General features: G+C 36.3%; 1 protein-coding gene and 1 long non-coding RNA gene across 2 annotated transcripts in view; one reads left to right on the top strand and one right to left on the bottom strand.

Annotated features, from left to right (window-relative positions):
* The first annotated feature begins 10650 nt into the window (after nt 1-10650).
* Nucleotides 10651-22166, top strand: part of LOC119865416 — a 204987-nt gene continuing 193471 nt past the window's right edge. The window contains exon 1 of the long non-coding RNA XR_005377167.1: nt 10651-10708. This is a non-coding gene — a long non-coding RNA (uncharacterized LOC119865416). The remainder of the gene's footprint in view (nt 10709-22166) is intronic.
* CPA3 (carboxypeptidase A3) overlaps nt 21172-22166 on the bottom strand; it is a 29326-nt gene continuing 28331 nt past the window's right edge. Inside the window, exon 11 of the mRNA XM_038571158.1 lies at nt 21172-21723. Coding sequence (XP_038427086.1) covers nt 21536-21723 — 188 coding nt within the window. The 3' untranslated portion in view covers nt 21172-21535. The remainder of the gene's footprint in view (nt 21724-22166) is intronic.

Below are 22166 nucleotides of genomic sequence, written 5' to 3'. Positions count from 1 at the left end.
TAGTTTCTATTGGTATATACATAGGGGTTGAATGAATTGCTAGGCTGCAGGCTGTGTAATTATTATTATTATTATTTTTTGTAAATATTTTATTTATTTACTCCTGAGAGACGGAGAGAAAGAGGCAGAGACACAGGCAGAGGGAGAAGCAGGCCCCATGCAGGGAGCCCGATGCAGGACTCGATCCTGAGTCCCCGGGATCACACCCTGGGCCGAAGGCAGACGCTCAACCACTGAGCCGCCCAGCCGTCCCGAAGGTGTGTAAATCTTCCACTATATAATGCTAAATTCTTTAACAAAGTGGTTGCGCTAATTACATGCCCACTAGCACTGTGTTACAGGTAACAGCAGACCCTTGCTGAGCTGAAGTCCGAAAACTCTCCCGGGTAGTAAGCCGCTGGGTGATTGTGGGGCTTCCCTCAAATTTCCTGCTCTCTCTGGCATCACTTGCTGTCAATTGTTGTGTTAATGACCCCAATATCTAAAAACTATTGTTCCGTATATTTTCCTTTTTTTTTTTTTTTTAGTTGTTTCTGGCAGATGAGTCACTCTGGTCCCTGATTCTCTAACTTGTTTGAAAGTAGAAGTCTTTTATAATCATTTTAACTCCAATTTTTCCTGTAATAATTGCCTTATTTTATTTCCGAAATCATTTGTGACTTTTCTCTACTTATCTTGATTAGTTTTGCTAAGGTTTACTTATTTTGTTAGTTTTTTCAAATAGTTATATTTTGGCATTTTATCTTTTGTTGGTCTTCTCCATGTTTTCATTGATCCCTTATCTTGTATTTTCTTTAGTTTTATCCTGTTCCTTTTCTGATCTCTTAAGATGGACAATTAATTCATTAATTTCAAGACTTTCAATTTTTTCCTTTGATTTTATAGGCTATAAAGGTTATAAATTTCCCTGTTTAAGGCTATAAATTTCCCTCCAATCACTGCTTTTCTTGCATCCCACAAATTTTGGTAAATAATTAAAAACCATTTAAATCAGTTCCAGGTATTTTAAAATTTCCATTATGACCTTATTTTAATCCATGAGTAATGACTCAGGGCCTTGAAAAATGAATTTCAAATAAATGGGAATTGAAAATTTATATTTGTATTATTAATGTCTAATAATGTCTAATTGTATACTTTTTTTGGTAAAATTGTTGAGGCTTTATGGCCTAATTCATGATAAATTAAAAAAAACTTTTTTTCATGATAAATTTTTATAGTCATCTGTACTTGAGACTTTTTATTCAAAGTGTCAGATGTTTATTAGGTTATATTTTTTAATATATCATTCAGATCTTATATATCTTTGCTGTCTTTTTTCTCTATTTGACTTTTTGATAATTGAAAGAGGTGTGCTGAAATCCCTTACTATGATGGTGGATTTATTACTCTGTCCTTGCATTTCCAATAAAATTTACTTCATATATTTTCAGGCAATTTTATTAGTAACCATGTATTTAAAACTACGTTATCTTCTTGGGTAATTGCATTAAGTAGTGAACTGAATTTTCTGTCCTTAATAATATATTTTACTTTGATATTTATTCTATATATTGTTAGTAATACCTGTAGCAACTTTTTTTTTGGTTGGTTGTATTTGCTTCATATTTATTTTTCTATCATTTTATTTTTAACTTTTGTGTGTTCTTATGCTTTAGGAATAGGTTTTATAAACAGAATATTTTAGATTTTGTAAAATCGAAACTGTGACTTTATCTCTTAAAATTTATTAATATTTATTTATGCTTGTTATTAATATATTTGGACCAGTTCAAAATATCTCAACTTACTATTTCTCTGTTTTTTTTTCTTTTTCTCTATTTCTTTTCACCCAGTTCTTCTTCTCTCCTTTAAATTAATAGCTGTATCTACTCAAAATGCTCATCTGAAAATTGTTACTGATCCATAAGGATAAGGTCCTCCTGATAGAATTTAAAATAAGCACCACTCCCTTCATTGAGAAAGTATGTAAAAATCATGTTATCTGGACTAAGCAGTGTTTTTAGTGATGCAACTGGTACACACCTTAGTGCAAGAAACTTGTTAAGAACTGATGAACAGTTCACAGATCAACTAGCTTGGTGGACTACAGTTTGAGTTCTTAAATACCTTGTGAGAATGTAACTCTCAACATACCGATATCATCTAAGTTTTTATTTTTATTTTATTTATTTATTTTTAAAAAATATTTAATTTATTTATTCATGAGAAACACAGGGAGAGGCAGAGACACAGGCAGAGGGAGAAGCAGGCTCCATGCAGGGAGCCCGATGTGTGGGACTTGATTCCGGGACCCCAGGATCACGACCCGCGCTGAAGGCAGACGCTCAACCACTGAGCAACCCAGGGATCCCTGCATCTAAGTTTTTAAGTAGGGTTTATTATAAATATGTTTCCTCTTTTTAGAATATGTTAATCAATTTATCTTATTTTAATTCAATCTGCTATGTTTCCTCTTTTATTTTGATGATAGATTTCTTTCTCACCCTCTCTCTTTTTTAAAAATTTATTTATTTATGAGAGACACAGAGAGAGGCAGAGACACAGCCAGGGGGAGAAGCAGGCTCCATGCAGGGAACCCAACGTAGGACTTGATCCAGGGACTCCAGGATCACACCCTGGGCTGAAGGCAGGCACCAAACCGCTGAGCCACCCAGAGATCCCTCTCACCCTTTCTTTAATATAGCAACCAACTTTAGCATAGCGACCAAGGTATTTAATCTCTTTTATTCACATATCACTTGCAGCATCTCGTTTGTCCTTTTATTTACCTTGTTTTCATCATGGATCTTTGCGTGGCAAACCTTCTGAGGCTTTATATTCCTGAGATGTGTTTATCAAGGCTTTAGATTTGTTTTATATTTGGGCTGTGTATAAAGTTCTAAATTCTAAGTTCTTTTTCTTTAATAGTTTGGAAATTCTACTTCCTTAGTCTTTAGGGCAGTGTTGCTTCTGAATAATTTGATTCTTACTTCTTTGGTACAATATGCTTTTCTCCTTTTGTTAGGTTTTAGAATTTTTTCTATTTCTTATTCTTAAATTTTAATATAATGTGGTGCCGATTTTTCTTTCTTTTTCTTACCGCTTTATAGACTATTTCCATCTTAGTCCTGTTCTCTTTAAAAAAAATTGAACATTTACCTACATTGCTTCTTCAAATATTACTCCTCTTCAAATTTTTCTCTTTCTGTGATTTGGATTTTAGCACTTCTCTTTCTATTCCTTATGCCTACTGAATTTTCTTTTATATTTCTCATTTCTTTGCCCTTCTTTTCTGAGCAGTGTTATTTTTAAAGCATATCATTTTTGTGTTATTTCAAACATTATAATCTTGTCTTTAAACACCTGCTTCACTCTTTTTAATACATTTTTAATCCTATTGATGCATTCTTTAATCCTAATGATATATTCTTTAATCCTATTGATACATTCTTTCCTTTAAAAAATATTAAGCTGATTTAAAGTTATCGGTGTGTGTATTTTTGCTTCTGATAGAATCTGAAAATCCAGATAGTTGTACTCCTCAAATATCTATCCTTTTGACTTATGGGTTTGTTTTTCCCGGGGTTATTCTGTCAAGCAGAGCATGTAGGGGAAGGTCAGACCCCTGCCTCCGTCATTTCCATTAGCTCAGAGGGTGGGAGTAGGGTATATGCATGAGGCCTAGGCAGTGAAAAACTCAGTCTCTCCCCACTCTAAAAAAAGGACTTAATGTAGGGCTTTTGCTCTTTGCTCCTCAGGAAAGAGTAGCTTTACGTGGGGATCTTCCTTAAGCATAGCAACTTAACTGGAGTCATTACTTTGCTTTGCACACCATGTCGCAGTAACTCCTGCCATTGATTTTCCTTTGTTTTTGAGATCCCTTGGACCAAGTCTGAGTTGCTATAGGTGTAGGATGGATATTCTTTATCCCAATAATACCTTTTCTATTTTATTCTATTTTCTATCCTCTCTTTACTTTCCTGGACTGCCTCATGTGCTCCCTGAAGCCAGTCTTTCCCTCTCACATCAGTTCAAAATAGCCCTTTGTCTTCATCTCAGGGATTTTTCATACCTCTCTTGGTGTATCTTTGGTTGGTCTTGGGAGTGAAAGTCAAGAACGATTGCCTGTTCACCTTCCTAGACGGATCTGAAAATGGATCCTTCTACCCTTTGCTACTGTTTTTAGGGACCATCATTTTTTTTTCAGCACAAAGTAACATAGTTTTTCTCATGGTTTCATTTTCATAAAAGGTGTTTAGAATATAAATAAAAACGTAGAATGTAAAATATACCCGAACGCTTTGTGTTCCATTTCTAAACTTTTGCCACATGCAATCACATTTTTTTTTAATGATTCAGGCTTTTTTTTTAACCATACATTATTTTGAATGTATTATTTTGGTTTATTCTTTTTGTTTATTTTTATGATTCTACAGTGCTTATTTTTAACATATTGCATAACATTCTTAAAAATTATATACCAAAACTTACTAAAGCTCTCTTAGGTTTAGATTATTTTTACTTTTCACTATTAGGAGTGAATATAACATCTTTATAAATATATCTTTTGTCTTTTGATTTATTGGTTTAGATTTGTTTTAAGAATGAGATTACAAGGTCCATGGATATAAAAACTTTATGACTCTTGATAAGTATTGCCAAATTGCACTTCAAAGAATGATGCTATTCTTTGAATGGTTTTCTATATACTTATTCTGATGTATACTTAATTGCATATGCACAAACTTGTTGTATATCACTTAAGACAAATCCTCTTCTTTTTACACTACTCTGATTACATTTTTTAAGGATACATTAAATTAAAATGGTGATAGACCATCTCCTTTTTTTTTAAACCACTATTACTTCCAAATAGCCCTGTAAAATCCTCTTAATTCTAATTCTAATTTAAGTAATTAGGAATATAAATATAAATTAAGACAATGGGTGACATTTACTCCCTCAAATTCTAGCAATATAGACAGCATGTATTACTTACATAGTTTGAGGTCTTAGGTGTCCCAGAAAGGTACAAATATTTTTTGAAGTCCATTTACTTCCACAAGTTGTCTGAAAATCTGGCCCTCCCCCACTGTTTAGAACCATATAAGTCCTGAAGGTTTTGTATCATGCAAGAAAGGGATGGGGGATGGAACAAGGACAGCTATTAGACTTGTTGGCAATCCTAATGTCTAGTGCTCAAGCTTAGATATGATTTGATATAGAAAATCAAATTGAAAATTTGATATAGAAAATTGAGTAGCCCTGCTATTCATACCTGCTATTATTTTTAAACAAAAACTCTGAATATATTGCTTACATATATTGCTTACATCATGCTATATAATTTACAAGAGTCCTGAAATAGTAACGATTAATACGTGCCAAGCACTGTTTTAGATGTATATTTGATCCTTGTGGTAATTTTTCCTGCATAGTAAACAATGTCAAAATCTTGGGGGTTTACAATAATAAACATTTTCTCCCTTTTATGTCTGTGGGTTGTCTGTGGCTCAGCTGAGTTCTAAGATTGCCTGGCCTTGGCTCTGGGCTGTCGGTTAGGTTCCTTTCTGCTTCTCTAGTGCCAGTGGCTGTCTGGGACCATGGTCTTCTTTTTGTAGACAACTGAAAAGTAAGTAGGCAGGCTAAACTACACAAACATATCTAAAACTTATGCTTGCATCACATCTACTAAAATTCCATTGTCCCATGCAAATCACATGGCTAAGTGGAACTGCAGCAGGTTGGGATATATACTTTGCCCACAGTGGGAGGCACTGCATGGTCATGTGGAAAAGAGTGTAGATGCGTAACTTTATAAAGAAGTGAGTGAAGAACTGAGAATAATAATCCTATGTATCATAATTCTCAATGCAGTTGTGCAGATTGTCTCTTGTTAACTCGCCATCATCCCCATCCTTTAAATGATATTAAAGCTTCTGATTGCACTTCATTTTAGGAGAGAAGGCTAGTGTATTAAGTTAGCTTGGGCTACCGTAACAAAATCTTATAGACTGGGTGGCTTACACAACAGAAAGTTATTTCTCACAGTGATGGAGGCTGGGAGCCTCAGATTAGGATGCCAGCATGATTGGCTTCTGGTGAGAGCTCTCTGTCTAGCTTGCTGCCTTCTCACTGTTCCCTCAAGTGGTAGGCAGAAAGAAGGAACCAGCTCCCCAGTGCCTTCTTATAAGAGCACATTCTGTCATGGGGGCCTCTCTACCTGTCAGCAGGTAGGCAGGTAAGGGGCAATGACAGACATGAGGTTTATTTTGAGTTTTGGACGTTCTTTATAAGTCACTTGCTTTGGTGCTGCCAGCAGCTGAGATCATCATCAGAGGTTTTCTGTGATTCTTTAAACCTTCTGACCTCTGAAAGCCAGTGGTGGTTTTCCCTAACCTTGGCTCCCTTAGATCTTCCCATAATTTTGTAAGCACTTGTCATATTTTATTGAATTTAAGATGCCATCAGTTGTGTTGCTAAGAAAGGGAAAATAGCTAATTAATTAGATTAAAATGTTTTTACCCCTAAGATTTTTGTTCCATATTTTTAGAAGAGGCTCTTTTAGACTTAGATAGGTTTTATGACATGTACACATACAATTGTACATACATAAAAATAAATATGAGCACAATAAATCCTCTGTTAGTCCTGAAATAACTTCATATTCAGAATTTTGCTCTTCTGAATCATTATTTCCACTTAGAGTCCTTGGTGTGCAGTTTTCCATTCATCAGGAGGCATTGGGAGCACTGGTAGTGGATCATTTCTTCAAAGAGTACTCCATCATTACCTACTGTCTTTTCTTCCAAGCTGCTACCAAACATTTTGCCAATTTGGCTGGGATTGTCTTAATTTTGTATCAACTCCTATTCCGTTTACAAACAGTACTTAAATAGTTTGTGGATTCGGTGTGTAAGGCTTTACAATGGTTAAGTCATGCCAGTGGGAATGACCATGAGGTTCCGCACTTCTCTATGAGCTTATTCTTTCTTCTTCTTGATACACATGTCTGCAATGCATCAAGAACTGATCAGTGGATTGTGTAGGGTTCCTAGGTATCTATTCCCAAGAATTTTAGCTAGTTCAGTTGGCATCTGTCTGTTTTCTGAGCACATACTATGACATCTTAGGGGAAGATCTCATTTTTGTATACCATTTTACAATTTAAAATTAAATCTAAAACCCATGGAATGTATAACAGCAAGAGTGAAACTTTAATATATATATGGACTTTGAGTGATAGAGATGTGTCAAGTGTTGATTCATTGATTGTAATAAATATTATACTCTGTTGTGAGATATTGGTGGTGCATGTGTAGAGCAAGGGGTATATAGAAATTCTGTGTTTTCTGCTCAATTTTGCTATGAAACTAAACTTGTTCTAAAAAATCTTAAAAAGTCTATTAAAATATTAAATATAAAAATAATCTTGTTATTGGTAATTATTTGCAGTTTTATAGGGTTAGGCTGCTTTTTATAACCTGTGTCATGATGTTGTCATCTTTAGCATCTTTAGTAGTGATAGTATCAGCACTTGAGTTTCTTTAGCATTTTCTATTTCACCAAACAAATGGTTTTATTAATTTACTCAACTGAATCACAGGTTACAGGCAATTAAGTAAGTTCTATTCATAGTCAGCAAAACATTTCTGACAAATTGATATTTAGGGTCTTAAGGATACTCTTTGGTGGTACATAAATGATTCACAGAAACCTCTTTTTCAGCTCTTCTGGATGACTTGGCAATTTCTCCTGTCTTGATCTCCCTGTTAGTTTGAGTTCACCTAAAAGCAGAGCCTGAGATAAGGTTGTGGGTATATAGAGAGCGTATTTAGAAAGTGCTCTCTGGGGGTGCCTGAGTAGCTTAGTCAATTAAGTGTCCAACTTTTGATTTTGGCTCAGGTTATGATCTCAGGGTCGTGAGATCAAGTTTCGCTTCAGGAGGGACATTCAAGCTCAATGGGGAGTCTGCTGAAGATTCTCTCTCTCCCTTTGCCCCTCCCCCGCTTGCTCTCTCTAAAATAAATGTATAAATCTTTTAAAAAAAGGACTGCCCAGGTGACTCGGTCAGTTAAGCATTTGACTCTTGGTTTCAGCTTAGGTTGTGATCTCAGGGTTGTCAGATTGAGCCTTGTGTCTTGGGCTCAGCGGTCTGAATGGAGTCTGTTTGAGCTTCTCTTTCTCCTTCTCCCTTTGCCCTTCCCCCTGCTCATGTTTGCATACTCTCTCTCAAATAAAATAAATAAATAAAATCTTAAAAAAAGGAAAGTACTCTCTGAAAGCATGTGACCTCTAAGGCCACTAATTTCACCCTTGGGCCATTTACTGCCCCCAAGCCCCAATTGCCAGGGTTCTCTCAGATAGAAGAGTAGAGACACCTTATTGTTTTGAATAAAGGGAAAGAGCAATGATGAAAACTGAGAGTTGGCTACTGGGAAGCATATGCCAGTTTTATTTTTTCCCTGCATTACCTGCTAGTCCAAAATGCATAAAGTTGAGACAGTGTGATTTTATGAGATTTATTTTCCCAGCCTTTTTGTATTTCTGCCTCTATGACAACTACTTGAGGTGGATGTGTACCTCAAGTGTATCTACTCTGCTTTCTCCATTTCCTTCCAAACCCCTATCAGCCCATAGTAGATGAATAAGTTGGCAATCTTATGTGGAAGTCAGACCTTAGTGTATCTGGTTGACATGTGTTTATTTAGCAGAACTCGTTTATCCTCATCACATTTCTGCACATCAGATTCTGAACTGTGGTCACTCCACCTAGGCGTTGCCATCCCAGGAGGCCCTGCCGAAGCAGCCTGCCAGGATTGGTTTTATCCTTACTATGTCATAAATGTGTTAGGTGCTGTGGGAATAACAAGAAGTCCATGCAGTAGTGGCTGATTTTAGGAAGTATAGATGCATGCTCAGGAATAACCCTCCATGAAGGGAAGTTTACCAAGGCAGTAACTCAAACTTGGAGTGGTTGAGACAGAGGAGAGCTTGGATGCCCTGGAACCTTTAGGAAAGGCCCCATGAGGGGTCCAGGTCTGAGTAATAAATTTGAATTGGGGGAGTAGTTTTTTTTTAAATTTAAAAAAATTTTTTTATTTATTTATGATAGTCACACACACACAGAAATAGAGAGAGAAAGAGAGAGAGAGAGAGAGGCAGAGACATAGGCAGAGGGAGAAGCAGGCTCCATGCACCGGGAGCCCGACGTGGGATTCGATCCCGGGTCTCCAGGATCATGCCCTGGGCCAAAGGCAGGCACTAAACCGCTGTGCCAGGGGGAGTAGTTTTGATAAGGGCTCCTAGGACATGTTCTTTTTGGAGATTGGACTTCCTAAGCAAATGTCACTTAAAATGTGATCTTATTCCTCTTTAATTACCAAATATTGTTGGAAGTTGTTGAAGTCTATAGACCTTAAAAGCAGGCAACTTGATTGTGGGATTGAGGTTGAATGTGGATTCAAATGCTATGTTTGCCAAAGAGGTGGGTGACTGACATTTAGCAGTGTCCTTGAAGAGGCTTACCATTGTGTATGGAAAGCTCAGTTTCTGGAATGCCTGGCACCTCTGGATAAGAGCCATAGATGGAGTAGAACCTATAAAGAGGAAAACCTAGTTGACTTGCTCATTGGGGCAGCCAGACAAACTTAGGTCCATGTACTTGGGTCCAAGCCATTGTGTCACCTGTGTTCTGCAGCACAGGTGGGGAATTGCTGGGGGATTGCTGGCTTGTTGGATGATGCTGACCAGCTCCTAGGTGAACTTGTACTTTGTAGAGCCATTGAATACCTACCCCAACACCTTTCATCACTGGGGAAGAGTACCATTTACTTTGGTTACATTTTACCATGGGCTATAGTGGCAGGAGTCTAAGGTGGCTAGGTGGAATATTAAACCTTCCTTTTATTTTTTCATTCCTTGTGAATCTGTGTTGCCCTTAAACTGTCACATGTTAGAGTTCACTTTCAGCTCTATAGGCCTTGAATGGTGTACCACAAGGACTTATGGTCACCTTTGGAAGGCATAGTGCTTGGTTCTCAGACCTGGGTTCAAATCCTGATGCAGCAGCCCCTCTGATGAAAATTACGGGTTATTCTCTTAGATTCTTTAAGTCTTGGTTTCCTCCTTTATATGGTTGTTAATTATTCTGTTTTATAGCTTTGTTGGGAGATAGAATAAAATATGATTAAAGTCTCTGGCACAGAGTTTCAGAGATGTAGTCTCCTTCTAATAGAACCTATTTTGTCAGTTGTGATACCTGAAGCTAAAGTTTTAAGAATTCAATTTGAATTTAATGAAAAAATAATATATTTATGCATTATTTAAAAAAAACAAAATGAGAAAAATGTTTAGATTTAAACCTGAGGAATTTTGAAGGTAGAATTATGGTCTTATTTCCTAAATGCATTTGTTTCCAGTGACTATTTTATTCACTTTATATGGAAAAAATTATGTTATATAGAAGAGATAGCCTTGGTATAAAGGCATCTGATGAAATGCAGCTAATTAAACACATAATTTGGTACAGACTGTGTACCCAACATATTTTGGCACATAAAATATTTACTCTGATAGACTGAAGCTGTTATTTTGAACTGGGTCTCAGTTGTTATTGAGACTGAGTGTTTTTAATCTAGCAAACGATAATGACTTCATCACTTCTGACTTTGTGTGTCTGGTTTCAGCCGGGAATGAGATTTTATTGCTGTGCTTTCAGCTTTCGGTAAGAGTGCTTGATAGACTATCACTGCTAAGATCCTGTTTTTGAAAAGAACATTAAATACTTGTTAATTTATATTTATATTCAAAACTCTAAATCCGTGCTAAACATAAGTAAGCCTCCTAATTATGATTTCCCTCCTATTTTCAGTTTTACGTGAAAGCCGGGAACTTGAACAGCACAAAAAGTAGATCAGCTCAGAGTTTCTTTTCAAAATGCTTTGGTATTTTGTACTCTCCCCTTCCTGCTTTGTAATGCATTTATGTTAGAAAAAACGGTATAGTCTTGGTCATATTCTAAGTAGGTATATTTTGAGGAAACCACCCCCCCAAGCTTGTGCTGTAAGAAAGCACTGTTTGAGTTTCAGTTTCAAGTTGACTTAGTGTATTTAAATTTACTTCTCGAGTTGCAAGTTCTACTTTAGTTCAACCTTAGACCTTAGTTTCCTTCACGAAGTCTCAGGTTATGCTGAGGCTACTGGTCTGAGGACTACAATAAGTAGAAAGAGCTCAGTGTGCACACTTGAAAATCTGACTGCTTGGGTTCGAATGCCTTGCTGTACTGTTTATACCCCTATGACCTTGCGTAGGACGTTTAGCTGCTCTGTGTCTCTGTTTTGGCGTCTGTCAACATGGGAATGATGAAAATGGCATTTAGCTATAAGAGTTCATTTAAAGAATATTTTGAACTGAACTGATAGAGCCCACATAAGTATTTAACACCTAATAGCAAAGTGATTACTAATAAATATTAATATATATTTTCTTTGGTGAAAATAGTTTTCAGAAAATTGGCAGGGGAGAGGAGGAGCCCTTGAGAAACATTTCAGTGCAACTCAGTGACCAATTGTCCCAGTTTTCCCAGGACTGGGTTTTTCAGTGGTTTTAGTACTGAAAATCTCTTGTCCTGGGAAACCCCTCATTTCTGAGCAAACTGGAAGAGTTGGTCACCCTTATGTTTTATGCAGTTCTTTTTAAGTCTTCACAATAATTTTATGACATAGGTATCATTAACTGAATTTCTCAGATAGGCTGTGGCTAATAAGTAGTGAAGTTTCTATTCAAATCTGCCTTTGAGTGACTTCATAGTCCTTGCATGATAATCAAATGTTTTTGCTGTAATCTTATGTAGTCTTTCAAAATGTATAGCAGAAGCATATTTGGTTTAGAATAAGAAAATAAAAGATATTTAACTTCCATAAAGTTCATAAAAAATGGGTAAATAGGAATATACTGGACATGTACGAATTATGCAACTTCCCTGGTCTAAGGTCTGAGCAAAGGTGACTCATCTGAAAGACTTGCTTTCTCATCTCAAAATCTGCTTTTTTTGTAGACTAAATGAAATGGGCAGTTAGATTAACATGAAGCTTAGTGGCAGGATATTTATATAATTCTAGTAGAGGATGTAAGTTTGTGGAAGGGGCCAGGAAAAACCTGATTTTACTACTTTTTTCTTCTTGACCCTTTTCTTTCTAGTCTTCTGCCAAAATGGCCAGACAGGTGTTCCTTACCTTTCTTCATTTCTTTGCCTTTGTAAAAAATTAATTGGAGTGGACACAAGTGAACTTTGTCAAATGGCAACATCAAGGGATGTCTGAACATAAGAAAGTCCTCATATTATCCCATTACCCTGTCTAAGCTTTTTATGTGACAGCGAGAGAACCATATCAGCTGGAATCCTTCTCTTGGTCTTCATGAAACAAATGCTCTTAACTCTAAAAATACTTCTACAAATACTTCTCACAGAATTTGCTCAGTTTTACTATTAAGAAAGCTACTGCTTATTGCCAAAGGAATTCTTACAGTGGTTTCCAAACCAGAGTTTCCTTAGTTGGATATAGCCCTAGTGAACCTGGGCCTCAGGGGAAGTCACATTTTTTATGTTCTAAAAATGGACTTGGGTATGACATTTAACATAAAAACTGAAAACATTTAAAAATTCAATATGTTGGTGTAAAATATAAATAATAAAAAATAAAACCAGTTATCTTAAAATCTGTAGAATCTACAAAATTTTAAAGAAGGGATCCTTTGTTTAATTAATGTATATTAATGAAGTATTTTAGTGTGTAATGGATTTGAAATGTGTAACTATTCAAATGCTTGGTTTTGCTATTTACAGACATTTAAAATTTTTTTAAAAAAATTTATTTATGATAGTCACAGAGAGAGAGAGAAGTAGGCTCCATGCACCGGGAGCCCAACGTGGGATTCGATCCCGGGTCTCCAGGATTGCACCCTGGGCCAAAGGCAGGCGCTAAACCACTGCACCACCCAGGGATCCCTTTACAGACATTTTTATAGAAGATAAGAAATGAAATGGAAATATCCCAATTTCATCAGTTTGGTCTGCCTACAATTTTAATTGAAGACAAAACCTATGAGTAAATTACTTTTGCAAATAAACTACATAGCTCAATAAAGATCACTAAAATTATTGAAAAAAAAACCCCGAATCATTGAAAAATAGAAGGAAAATTTAGGATTATTCTTTATCAGTGGTTTTGAAAGTGTGGCTTCTGGACCAGCAATATCAACATGGCTTGGGAACTTGTTAAAAATGAAAATTGTTGTGTTCCACCCCAGACCTGTTGTTTCAGAAACTCTGGTGGAGGGGCCTCACAGTCCGTATTTAATCTTCCTAGGAGATTCCTGTACATGTTCAAGTGTGAGAATCTCTGGTCTAGACCATCTAGAAAAGTGTCCAGTGGGTCCTTAAGATGATATGCCTTTAGCAAGGTTTGAGAATTAGAACCTAAATTGATGACTCAGGAATTAGCTAAATTCTTTTCCTCTTTGCCTTTGAGAGAAGTGATGATCATTGGACAGTGTGGTATAATAAAAGAATTTGAATTTTGAAGTGTGAAGATCTGGTTTCATTTTGCTACTTTATATATGCAAATCACTTAAGTACTTGGAGCTATTGTTTCTAATATATAAAATGGGGATAATGATAGCCTCCCCACAACTCCTAGAATTGCTGTGATCAAATGCAGACATGCATGTGAGGGCAATTTTTAAATTATCTAGTGCTGTGCAAATGTTACTCTTCATATGATCATTACTGCCAGTATGATTGCAATTCTCAAAACTTACCTCCTCACCTCTTCTGTCTTTGCCCCATTAAAATTTAATTGCCTCTTGAAATTTAAGTTTTGCAAAGCAGAGATTTAAAAAAAAAAAAAAAGAAACTGGAGACTTTAAACAAGAAGAACAGAGTTCTTGCAATTTCTTTTACATATGAAATGATACATATGGATTTTTCTTTGTTTCATGAATAGTCTTTTAAGCTTTTAATCCACAATGTAAAATGACCCAGTCGCACACTTCAGTGATACCGTAGCAATAATAATGCATTTGGAACATTAACTGTCAAATTTCCCTTACATATTTCAAAAATTGTTTTACATTTTTTTTTTTTCTGGTTTAACCTCTCTTGACACCAGTGAACTTAAGGCTTGTAATTGAAGGATAAGTGAGCAAAAAAGCAGTTCAAGTGATAATATATCCATTTCAATTCCTATTTTCTGGACGGAGACCTTTTATGCTAAGTTCATGCGAGAATAAATTTTTATGACAAAATTATAACCCTCAGATCGATGTTACTCAGGCAGCTGAGATCTGTCCTGATATAATGGATTTTGTGACAATGAAATGCAAGAGAGTCTCCCAAAAGCTTTGCCTAAGGAATTTCTGACAGTAGCCTATATGCTACCAAAATTTTCAAGATGCTATTATGACTCATTTCTACTCATTACAGAAAAATGGTTTGGTATTTTAATCATAAAGATACAGTCGTGTCAAAGATGAGAAAGAAGTGTAAAGACATAATCTTTGAAATATTGCCATGTATTCATATTAGCTGAGCTATTTAGTAAATGTTGCTTTTACTGTGGCTTTTATTTTTATTTTTTTAGTTTTTAAGAAGATTTATTTATTGGAGAGAGAGAGAGAAAGAGAACACAGAGGGAGGGGCAGGAGAAGAGGGAGACAGAGTCTTAAGCAGACTCTGTGCAGAGTGTAGAGCCCAACTCGGGGCTCAATTTCATGATGGTGAGATTGTGATCCTGAGATGGTGACCTGAACCATAACCAAGAGTAAGATGCTTAACTGGTTGCACCCCCAGGGGCCCCTTATTGTGGTTTCTAATTTGGAAGGTTGCATATATTTGTTATTCCTAACAAATAGCAAATTTTGGAAGGTTGCACGTACTTGTTATGCCAGTTTGACTTCCAGTCATAATCTTCTGCATGTTGAATGAAAGGAGTCTTCTGTAAGGAGAGGTGTGTTCTGTAATAAGAGGTAATCCGAACTTCACATGGTTTAAATTCTTTCTTCCCTAAGTGATACTACTTCTTCTCCCATTTCAGTGGGTTCATATCTTTGAGGGAGAATATGTAAAGTTATTTCAAAATATTGTAACACATGCAGTTGAAAATATAGCATCTGCAAGAGCTACATATTTTTTCTTTCCCCCGCCCTCAATTTTATTGAGTTATAGTAACACAAACATTGTGTAGGTTTAAGGTGTGTACACTCTGCTGATTTGATACATGCATGTATTGTGAAATGATTACCACAATAGGGTTAATTAACACCTCTGTCACCTCACATAATTACTTTTTTTTTTTTTTCCCATTTCCATGAGAACATTTAAGATTTACTCCCTCAGCAACTTTCAAGTATATGTTATGGTGTTGTTAACTACAGTCACCATGCTCAGTGCTAGATCTCCAGAATGTATTCATCTTTTAGCTGGATGTTTGTGACTTTTGAACAACATCTCCCCATTTCCCTTAACCCATGCCTGGCAGCCACTATTCTGCTATTTCTGTGAGTTTGGCTTTTTAGATTCAACATGTAGGTGACTCCATGCAGTATTTATTTATCTTTATCTGTCTGACTGATTTCACTTAGCGTAATGCCCTCAAGGATCATCTGGGTTGGGGACACCTGGGTGGCTCAGTGGTTGAGCACCTGCCTTCAGCCCAGGGCATGATCCTGGAGACCCAGGATCGAGTCCCACGTCGGGCTCCCTGCATGGAGCCTGCTTCTCCCTCTGCCTGTGTCTCTGCTTCTCTCTCTGTGTGTCTCTCATGAATAAATAATAAAATCTTTAAAAAAAAAAGGATCATCTGGATCATCTGGGTTGTAACAAATAGTTACAACTATTTGGTTGTCTTTTCTTTGGATAAATCTGACAGACTTACGGGGATTCCCTTATAAATGATAAGCTTCTTTCTGTTTGCTACTTTTTAGATTCTGTTTGTCTTTTATTTTTGCCAGTTTTATTACAATGTGTCTTGGAGAAGATCTTTAGAGTTGAATTTAGTTGGGGACCTATGAGCTTCATGAGCTTGGATGGGCAAATCTCTCCCTAGATTTGGGATGTTTTCAGCCATTATTTCTTTAAATAAACTCTGCCTCTTTCTCCCTTTCCTCTTCTGTGACTCAGTAATTTGCAGATTGCTTCTCTTGATGATATTCCATAATTCACATAGGCTTTCTTCACTCTTTTCATTAATTATTATTATTTTTTCTTTTCATTAATTAAAAAAGCTTTTTCCTCTGGCTGGATAATTTCAAAGTCTTTTATTTCTTGGATTTTTTCTTCTGCTTGATCCATTCTATTGATGCTCTCTATTGCACTTTTTTTTCTATTGCATTTTTTAATTTCATTCATTGTTTTCTTCAGCTCCAGAATTTGTTAGGTTCCATTTTTATGATTTCTATCTCATTGTTAAGCTTCTCATTTTGTTCATGTAGTGTTTTGTTGTTGTTTTTTTTTTTTTTGGGGGGTGGAGAAGGGAGGGGAATTATTTTTCTGTATTTTCTTATAGCTCATTGAGCTTCCTTAAAATAGCTATTTTGAATTATCTGGTAAATTGCAGGTCTCCATGTCTTTGGGGGTCAGTTACAGGAAAATTCTTGTTACCTCTTGGTAGTGTCATGCTTGTTTGATTTTTCATGTTCCTTGAAATCTCACATTGCTGTCTTCACATTTGAAGTAGCAATCACTTCCTTTAGTCTTTATTGACTGACTTGGGGAAGAAATACCTTCTGTAAGTCCTGCTAGGGATTCTGAGGTTTTTTTCAGAACTTCTGAGGATATGCCTGTTCTACGCTTCTTGCCCCCTCTTGTGGCAGAATTCTTAAGCTTGTAGGCCTTGTCCTGAGCTTGCAATGGACCAGGCTGGGTTCTGATAGCCTCCCTTTTACTTTTCCAAGGGCAGAGCTAAATGTTCAAGTTTGTGGTTTCTTCTTGGCCTGCAGATTCAGGCCAGCTTTTGGCACATGTTCACTATTTGTCTGCCAAAGCTTGTTCTCACTGCTGTCAGGAACACACACATGGACCCAGCCATGGAGTGTGGGTACACGTGTATGATGAGCATGTAGCACTGTGGTGCTTGTGGGTGAGATGGGAGGTATGCGTGTGAGCTGTCTCAGTGACTCGTGGGTGGACCTTATGATGGCGTTCCTGATAAAGTTAGAAGCACCCATGTCCTCTAGATATGTTCCAAACCCTGGCCTCCCAACTGCTGATTGCTTTCCAGTCAGCTCATGACTCAGTACTCTGGAGGCAAGGGATAAATGGGCCTCCTTGGCAGCATCCCACACAGCTGTGGAAGCCAGGTGCTCATACATATTCTCTCCCTTTCCTCTGTGGGAAAAGTTGCAGGCCAACAGGGCCCTCTTGGGTTGAGCTGTGCCACCTTGCAGGAGAGGTGATGTAGGTAAAGTAAAACTGTTCCTCTTACCCTCTCCAGTGTGTTCAGACTCAAATATTTTTGCTCCAGTGGTGTGCTGGAATTTCTCCACTAGACCTCTGGACTTCCACATAACAAATAAATTGGCAGACTTTAATAATTTTGTTAAATTTTAGGATTTTTAGTTTTCTTGGTTTTGGTAATTGGAAATGTAATAGGTATTTTATATATCTTTTCTGAATATTGCTAAGCAAACAAAAAAAATCCATAGTAACAAACAACAACAAAAAGGAAGCAAAGTACACCACAGACTCTAAGTTCTCTGAGTTGGAGTTAATACTTACTTTGATATATGCAAATATTTTTTCAAATTATGTTGGATTTTTCTGTTGTTCTTAAACATTTGAGGATCAGTAATCCTTAGACTGTAAAAGTTTGTTGAAAGCTTTCCATACAGGAAAATGTATATCTGCACATGCACCTGTCACTTTGCTTCCTATCACAGCAGAGCCTTGGAGAAGAGCCACACTTGAGAGCAGCAGTTGTGCCATTGTTTTTGTGCATCCAACACCTACCTTAATTAGGAAGCCACGTGACCTATCTTTAAGATAAGTGTACTTTGTTCCAAATACAAACAAAATGGAAATTAGTGGCTTACCTTGGTGAGCATTTATTATTTCAAATACTATCAAAACTCTAGAAGGTAAGCAGGGCAGGCGAAGGGTGATTGTGTCTTACTGGATATCATTTGGTAGTAGATTCAGGATTTTTAACCCAAACTATCTGATTTCTAGTCCTGTGATTTTGTACAACACAACTTCACTCTCCAAGGATTTCTACCCAGGAAATGTCTGGAACTGTTATGCTAATTGTCATGAGCATAGGCTTCTACTATCAGTGTTTTTGCTTCAGTTCTCGAGGGCATTTTATGGTTCAAGATGATTGCTTATCATCAGTCATTACAATTGTATTTCAGTATGAAAGAAAAAGGGATGGAGAAGAAGGACCAAAGTGTATATGCCAGAGATCTTTGAAGTTAGCTGCCTAGACTTTGCCACATAATGTTTGCTCTTCGAAATCACTGGCCAGAGTAGTTCAAGAGCCACCTCTTTTTGGAAGGGAAGTTTTGAATTTGAGACTTTATTTGAGTGGCCATGTGCCCAGTTCAGAGTTAGGAGACCTATTATTAGGGAAGAGGGAAGAATAGAGTTTAGGCGACAACTATAAGTTTTTCAAGTCGGGCAAAGTTTCTGGACCCCATTATTTCTTAGAGATGCTCAAATAAATGAGTGTTTAACTAAGATTGCTTACTGCAGCTGCTTTGTATTATTTGTATCTTGGGAAATCAACATTAATTTGATCCTGTCACATTTCATTGTAGATTTTTGGAACCAGTGCATATTATTTTTTACTTTTTCTATATAAATGGTAAAAGATTATAGTACTGAGGGAACTACATGGTGGAATCAAGAAGAGTTCTCTGTCTGTGATTTTTCTCATGTCCAGGAAAGCCCACATCCATTCATTTGGAATGACCAAAACAACTTAAACTCCTTTCTGAGAACAAGATGCTAGGGGAGAATCTGACAACAGTCTTTAATGAGAAACAGAAACTCTTGTCAATAAACCTAATGTTTACTTAGCCAGCGAGCACTTATATAGTTATAGAAGATATACATTGTGTAGTATGTAGGGAGAGAACCTCTAATACAACATTTAAAAATCAATTTGGAGTCACATGCCCACTGGAAACTCATTTATTTGTGTTAGGAAAATAATTAGCAAGATGTTTCATTTTCTCACATAATGGAGATGTATGTCTTAGCCACTAGACCAATGCCGTAACATAATAAATTTTCAAAATATTAAACACTGTCTCGAGTTAAAACTAGAAAAGGAATGAAGATTTAGAAGATATTTTTTGGTGAGACATATTGTTAAGAATATCATAAGAGCATAAACTTGTAACGGGTACAAAGTCCTCTTATGGGTAAATGAGAAATGATGAGAAGAATCACAGCACTCATTACTCAAACTTTCCCCTAAAATAAAATGACATTTTAGTTTTACAATTTTAATATACGGGGCAGCTCCGATAGCTCAGCGGTTTAGCGCCGCCTTTAGCTCAGGGTGTGATCCTGGAGTCCCAGGATCGAGTCCCACGTCGGGCTCCCTGCATGGAGCCTGCTTCTCCCTCTGCCTGTGTCTCTGCCTCTCTCTCTCTCTCTCTCTCTGCATCTCTCATGAATAAATAAATAAAATCTTTAAAAAAATAAATAAAAAATAAAATTTTAATATATGTTTCTTCATATATTCATTTCTGCAATTCATATGAAATCAAAAAAGCAAATACTCTGAAATGTCATGCAAAAGCTATTCAATTATGATAAAGAACAATCTTATTAGGATTTTTTATATTTAGCCACTCAATTTTTGTCCGATCGAGAAAAGAAATATTAAACTACATAAAACTCAAATAAAATGGTATGTGAAACTTCTGCGTCTTTTATAATCTGCATAATGGATGAACACAGGAGATAGTCAACAATTGGGATTATCTTTCTTACCTCTTCCACCTAAAGACCCACTGGAATTAGAAATATTTATGTAAAAAAAAAAAAAGAAATATTTATGTAAATTTTAAGGCTAAAATTTCTTTCAGTTCTTTCTCAGTTGAGTAAGAGTGAGTGAGTGAATACTTGCCATTTGGTTTATTTGATGGAATGAATTTACATTTCCATTTTCTGAGCCAGTTTTGAATGCTAAATATTTAGGCTTGATATTGATTTTTAATAAGAGGCAGTGTAATCTCATAACCACTGTTCTGCCTTTTACTTTCTTGACTCTTGTCACCTTTCCCTCCTCTACCTATAAAGCATTTTTGTTAGTTTATATTGGTTTCCTCTAGACAATTTTTCATGGGAAGCATTTACCTACCTCGTAACTATCAGAAATACCATCACTTTGTAGATTTGATGGCATTCTTTCTTTTATGGATTAATGAGGAATGTTTCAGCTTACTCGTTTACCTGGTTTCTTAGGATCTTTGAGGATCTTCAAAAATTTTGTCCAGAGTGATATGAGAAGTCAGTTTGTAGGAAGTCAAGGAACTCTTTACTTGTCCCTCAAATTCAGGCCAGGTGTCTGTGTTTTGAATTTCTAGAATGTAGACACTGCTGTTGTTCAGATGATGAGGCATTGAAAAATCGTAGTGCTGGAGGCGGTGGGGGGGGGTGGGGAGGGGGAGGTATTTTATAACTCTATCTTAAACAATAGGATTATAAACAGTATAAAAGTATAAGTTACTCTAATTGCTTTTTTATCAACGTGACTTTCTCTCTTACACTTGTACCACATTTCTAGTTTTTTTCCCCCATTCATTTTGAGAGCAGAGCTCACAGCTGACCAGACTGTTTTAGGCTGTGTCTGTAACTACCAAGAGATGTTTTGGCAGGTGGTTTCCTTGTAATATGGCAGGCTAAATTAAACAATTTTGAATTTAATATACATTATGTTGATGAGAACTGGATTGGTTGTTTGAAGCACTGTATGAACACTTTATTTCCTGCTAGGACATCCTTTTGCTATTGTGAAGATATAAACAATGTCTACTATTAAAAAGAAATATATATGCAGGCAAAATATGTATTTGAATTGAAGATATTATTTCTTATTAACAGACTTCATGAGACATTAATATTGATTATTAATGCTAGTAGAGAAATGTAAAGAGTATAATTTATCAAAAAATAGAAAATGCATTTGGAATAGTTTATTTTATTATATTAGTACATGAAATGATGAAGCCACATGGAAAACCTGATTCTGGAGAAACTGAAATTCTCATTTCTTTTCTGTGACTCACCGTATATCATGTTTCAAAACACTCAATACTTTTTACTGGGTTCAAACTTTATTTGGAGCAAAGAAAGGTAGTTGAAAACTTAAAGCTATTTGTTAAGGTGCTATTAAAAGTAAATAAAAACAAAGGACTTAAGTGAGCAAGAGAGGGATCACTTCAGGTAATGTGGAAGCTATATCTAGGGATAATTGAAGATTGACTTTCTGATAAAAGGCACAAAGAAGGGTTATTTGACTTATTCCTAACTGAGTCCACTTCTTTAGGAAGTATGCTTGAGAATATATTTGGCAATAAATTTAACAGCTAGCAAGGTTTCTTTACAGGTTGACTTTATCAGAGATTCTGGAAGGAGAAAACCGTATTTGCCTTTATCTCGGAGTTCAAAGGCAAATGTGTGTTTGATGCCCACGTTGTAAGCCCAGTCTAAAGAAGAACCTGATGTCGGGTCTGTAAAACATAAGCAATAAATATTTAATTAGAAACAAATGCTAATGTTTTTCTTGAAATAGAAATTCACTGGTGTAAAATTAGCAGTAAAAAATAATTATGTGTACAGTTAATTGCAGTAATGAATGGCAATAGTGGTCTACATAGTATAGAGTGTAGAGTAAAACATAATCATGGTTTTGGGATCCACCACAGATTTTAAATATGTGCTGCATTTTCTTTTTTAAGATTTTATTTATTTATTAATGAAACACCCACACCCACACCCACCCCCCCCCACACACACACAGAGGCAGAGACACAGGCAGAGGGAGAAGCACGCTCCATGTAGGGAGCCTGGCATGGGACTCGATCCTGGGTCTCCAGGATCAGGCCCTGGGCTGAATGCAGCACTAAACTGCTAAGCCACCCAGGCTGCCCTGTGCTGCATTTTCAAAATAACA

This window comes from Canis lupus, chromosome 23 (assembly GCF_011100685.1).
Source record: "Canis lupus familiaris isolate Mischka breed German Shepherd chromosome 23, alternate assembly UU_Cfam_GSD_1.0, whole genome shotgun sequence".
In the NCBI taxonomy this organism is placed as follows: Eukaryota; Metazoa; Chordata; class Mammalia; order Carnivora; family Canidae; genus Canis; species Canis lupus.
The sequence above is the reverse complement of the archived record's forward strand: the minus strand, read 5'-3'. Positions and strand labels throughout refer to the sequence as shown.